The sequence below is a fragment of the Clupea harengus genome, chromosome 9 (assembly GCF_900700415.2).
Source record: "Clupea harengus chromosome 9, Ch_v2.0.2, whole genome shotgun sequence".
NCBI lineage: Eukaryota > Metazoa > Chordata > Actinopteri > Clupeiformes > Clupeidae > Clupea > Clupea harengus.
The window spans coordinates 30,455,493-30,460,492 of record NC_045160.1 but is presented as its reverse complement, the minus strand read 5'-3'; the positions used below and the strand labels follow the sequence as shown (position 1 = coordinate 30,460,492).

Sequence of the window (5,000 nt, the reverse complement as noted above, 5' to 3'; positions counted from 1 at the left end):
CACTTTAGATTAAAATAGATAGGCTAATAGATTGACAATAGTCCAAGCCCCATGGTGCTATCATGTTAGGTTCAAAGATTATCAAGGTTTACCTCTTTACATATATATATGACTATAACCACTGAAATGTATATCAATAGAATCTAGAACTAACCAGTGGTCAGAAATGGAACACACAAATTATGAAAATCAAGTTTATCTATTATTACTATTCATTTTTATTATACAAACCTACATACCATTCTTTTTGTTTTTATCATTAAAACTGTCACAAATATGTTTAATAGTGTGTTTAACTTCTATTGGCGCACCGATGGAGGCTGCGTTGGAAATCGTTAATCAAACTTTTGTCAGCATTTTGAGTGGAAATTTCATTTGCATTTGTACAGGTGTATTCGTGTACGTCGGGCTGTCCCTCGCAGCGGAACGACAGTTTACAACCGCACCGGTTTATCAATGATAATATTAATATCATATTCGAGATGCAACACAAATCTATCCACTCGCCTCAGAACGAGCTGAGCTTTCATTGATAAACCAATGCGGTTGTCTGCCTCTCCCGAGGCTCCGCGGTCTACTGGTACTCGTTCAAACAGGTAGACAAATCAAATAATAGCCTACACCTGTGTAGGTCCTCAACATAGCAGATATTTTAATCACCGTCGACTTCAAGGCGGCAGCTGATGAGCCAATCATTGAACAGAGGCTGCTCCTAGCTTGCCACATTGGTTTGAATTTGAGCAAGCAGCTAGCTAGCAGTTGCCTACATTATCTAGCTATCTAGCAGTTGCCTACATTATCTAAAAAAAAATACTTTGATAGTAGGCTTAGTGTTTTATTTAAGCAGTGTGTGTGTGTGCCTATATATCCTATGTGTGATGGTTAGAATAATATGAATGCCATATACAATAACTGACTTATGAGAGCTATCCAAAGACTGGTGGCTGCCTTAATGTACTGTATTTAGCAGTCAACCTCCCTTACTCTGTACGTTTAGATGCTTGTAAGCCATTAGATGCATGAGAAATAATTAATATCTATAAATAACAGCTCACCTTTATCTTTTTAACCAGATTTGTAAACAGGTCAACATTTTGCAGTACAATAGGCTACCTTGGTTAAAAATCGAATTACGGTAGATTCATGCTAGCATTGGGCTAAATAATTAGACAGCTAACATTAATTAGTGGTGTTAACATAAAGTCAGTTATTGTATATAGCATTCATTTTATTCTAAAACACCTTCACTAGTTGTTTTAACCAGATATGTAAGCAGGTTGTAAACAACATTTTTTAAGTGCCTTGGTTTAAAACAGCTAAAAGCTAGCTACATTAAGTTGCTTGCTCAAATCTGAAATTCAAACCAACGTCCTCTCTAAACTGGCAAGCTTGGAGCAGCCTCTGTTCAATGATTGGCTCAGGGGGTGGGAGGCGGGATGCGCCTTCCAGGCAGCTGCTGCCTTAAAGTCGACGGTGAGGGCTCAAAACACCATTAAGCTGAATTGCGCTATGAATGACAGCTTTTTATTTATTTATTTTCATCGCAGACTTTTTTTCTGCCTTAGGCGCTCGGGAAAACGGCATAGGCACGCGCCCAAATTTTCTCTATGCAGGAAAAACCCTGGTTACCGTAGGTGAGTGTGTGTGTGTGTGTGTGTGTGTGTGTGTGTGTGGTGGTTACCGTAGGTGAGTGTGTGTGTGGTTTTGCCCGTAGGGTCGGGGCAGGTGAGTGTGTGTGTGTGTGTGTGTGTGTGTGTGTGGTGGTTACCGTAGGTGATTGTGTGTGTGTGAGTGTGTGTGTGTGTGTGTGTGTGTGTGTGAGTGTGAGTGTGTGTGTGTGTGTGTGTGTGTGTGTGTGGTGGTTACCGTAGGTGAGTGTGTGTGTGGTTTTGCCCGTGGGGTCGGGGCAGGTGAGACAGGGGGCTTTGGGGGCGATGTTTCCCCAGCGCTGAAGCCCCGCCTCCAGGGACAACGGCCAATGAGAGGCCACACCCAGCCTCTCCCCGCCCACCACTCCTGACTCCTCCCCATCCGGCCGCGGGATGCTGGGGTCTGGCTGTGTCACTGCTCACAGGAAACAACACACACACACACACACACACACACACACACACACACACACACACACACGACACACAACACATGCACACACACAACACACAACACACACACACACACACTCACACAACACACAACACACAACACACACACACACACACACACACACACACACACTCACACACACACAACACATGCACACACACACACACTCACATAACACACTCACACAACACACACACACACAGGACACACTCACGCAACACATGCACACACACACACACACACACACACACCCACGACACACACACACACGACACACACACACACTCACACATGACACACACGACACACACACACACACACACACACACGCACACACAACAAATGAAACTGTGTTCTCCACTATAATATAATGTAAGAATAAGACAGAGAGTATGGGACTCTTTTACAATGTGAGTGTGTGTGTCGTGTGTGTGTGTGTGTGTGTGTGTGTATGTGTGTGTGTGTCGTGTGTGTGTGTGTCGTGTGTGTGTGTATGTGTCGTGTGTGAGTGTGTGTGTGTCGTGTGTGTGTGTGTGTGTGTGTGTGTGTGTGTGTGTGTGTCGTGTGTGTGTGTGTCGTGTGTGTGTGTGTGTGTGTGTCTCTCACCCTCCAGCATTTCCTCAAAGTCATCCAGGAAGAACTCGGAGAGGGGGGGTCGTTTGGGCCTCTTCAGGGTGTCTACCAGCTGTTGGATCTTAGCGGAGACATGCGAACTCACAGGAACGCCTGCGCACACACGCGCACACACACACACACACACACACACACACACACGCACACACACACACGCAGACACACACACAGACACACACACACACACACACACACACACACACGCACACACACACACACGCACACACATGCAGACACACACGCAGACACACACACGACACACACACACACACACACACACAGACACACACACACACACCACACACCACACACACATATACACACACACACACACACAGACACACACACAGACACACACACACACACACATACACACAAACACACAGACACACACACAGACACACACACACACACACACACACAGAAGCATGTTTTAAACAGAGATCCCAGTATATCGCTATTAAGAAACCCCCTGCCCTTGTGTGAGGACAGACATGTTCTACACCGCTCACACACACACACACACACCACTGAGGACAGACATGTTCTACACTGCTCACACACACACACACACCACTGAGGACACACACACACACAGACATGTTCTACACTGCTCACACACACACACACACCACTGAGGACACACACACACACAGACATGTTCTACACTGAGGACAGACATGTTCTACACCGCTCACACACACACACACACACCACTGAGGACAGACATGTTCTACACTGCTCACACACACACACACACACACACACACACACACACACACACACACACACACAGACATGTTCTACACTGAGGACAGACATGTTCTACACCGCACATGGAACACACTGGAACATTCATCTAGAGACACATTTGGAGAAAACCTGAGGGGGTCATGTGGGGTCATGTGTGGGGTCATGTGTGGGGTCATTTGAGGGGTCGTGTGGGGTCGTGTGTGTGTGTGTGTGGGGTCATGTGTGTGTGTGGGGTCATGTGGGGTCATGTGTGGGGTCGTGTGTGGGGTCGTGTGTGGGGTCATGTGGGGTCGTGTGGGGTCGTGTGTGTGGGGTCGTGTGTGGGGTCATGTGGGGTCGTGTGTGGGGTCATGTGGGGTCGTGTGTGGGGTCATGTGGGGTCATGTGGGGTCATGTGTGGGGGGTCATGTGTGGGGTCGTGTGTGGGGTCATGTGGGGTCGTGTGTGGGGTCATGTGGGGTCATGTGGGGTCATGTGTGGGGGGTCATGTGTGGGGTCGTGTGTGGGGTCATGTGGGGTCGTGTGTGGGGTCATGTGGGGGTCATGTGGGGTCATGTGGGGGTCATGTGGGGTCATGTGGGGTCATGTGTGGGGTCATGTGGGGGTCATGTGGGGTCGTGTGTGGGGTCATGTGTGGGGTCATGTGGGGGTCATTGTTAAAGAAAGTATTAGTATATTTTATCATGAATATCTTTTTGTTTTAAGGTTTGTTCCAAAATGCTGTGTGCCCTGAGTTCTCCATGTAGATTGGACTTTGGAAGACAATTAGCAGAGTCAAGAATGTTAACCCAGAAACCTCACGTATATGTTTACATAAGATAAGAAGGAGAGAGCGGGTTGTGAAATGTCTCGTTGCTAAGCAGAAGTAGAATTCACCTGAGCTGAAGGTATCCTAAGTGCATCCCAGCGTCTTGACTGTCATACTGTGTAAACATTGGTTAATAAAAGGACTTGTTTTCAGCACGGCACGTCAGACAGACTTAAGGTGTCTGTCTCCGTCGGGTCCCGTTCGAAAACCGTCCAGTTCACTTATATGCTGGGTAGTGTTTTTAATCTGCTAACTAACTGTTGAGGGTCTTTTCCCTGACAGTCATGTGGGGTCGTGTGTGGGGTCGTGTGTGGGGTCATGTGGGGTCATGTGGGGTCATGTGTGGGGTCATGTGTGGGGTCATGTGTGGGGTCATGTGGGGGTCATGTGGGGTCATGTGGGGTCATGTGTGGGGTCATGTGTGGGGTCATGTGTGGGGTCATGTGTGGGGTCATGTGGGGGTCATGTGGGGAGCTCTAGATGAAACTGTGGGGTCGTGTGTGGGGTCATGTGGGGGTCATGTGGGGAGCTCTAGATGAAACTGTGGGGTCGTGTGTGGGGTCATGTGTGGGGTCATGTGGGGGTCATGTGGGGAGCTCTAGATGAAACTGTGGGGTCATGTGGGGTCATGTGGGGGTCATGTGAGGGTCATGTGGGGGTCGTGTGGGGAGCTCTAGATGATTTGGTACGGAATGAGCCCATA

General features: G+C 47.9%; 1 protein-coding gene across 1 annotated transcript in view; it reads right to left on the bottom strand.

Annotated features, from left to right (window-relative positions):
- LOC105911141 (disco-interacting protein 2 homolog C-like) overlaps positions 1-5,000 on the bottom strand; it is a gene marked incomplete at its 3' end in the record, with an annotated part of 23,751 nt that overhangs the window by 16,773 nt on the left and 1,978 nt on the right. The window contains exons 5-6 of the mRNA XM_031572961.1: positions 2,710-2,829; positions 1,867-2,064 (exon numbers count right to left, since the gene is read on the bottom strand). Coding sequence (XP_031428821.1) covers positions 1,867-2,064; positions 2,710-2,829 — 318 coding nt within the window. The remainder of the gene's footprint in view (positions 1-1,866; positions 2,065-2,709; positions 2,830-5,000) is intronic.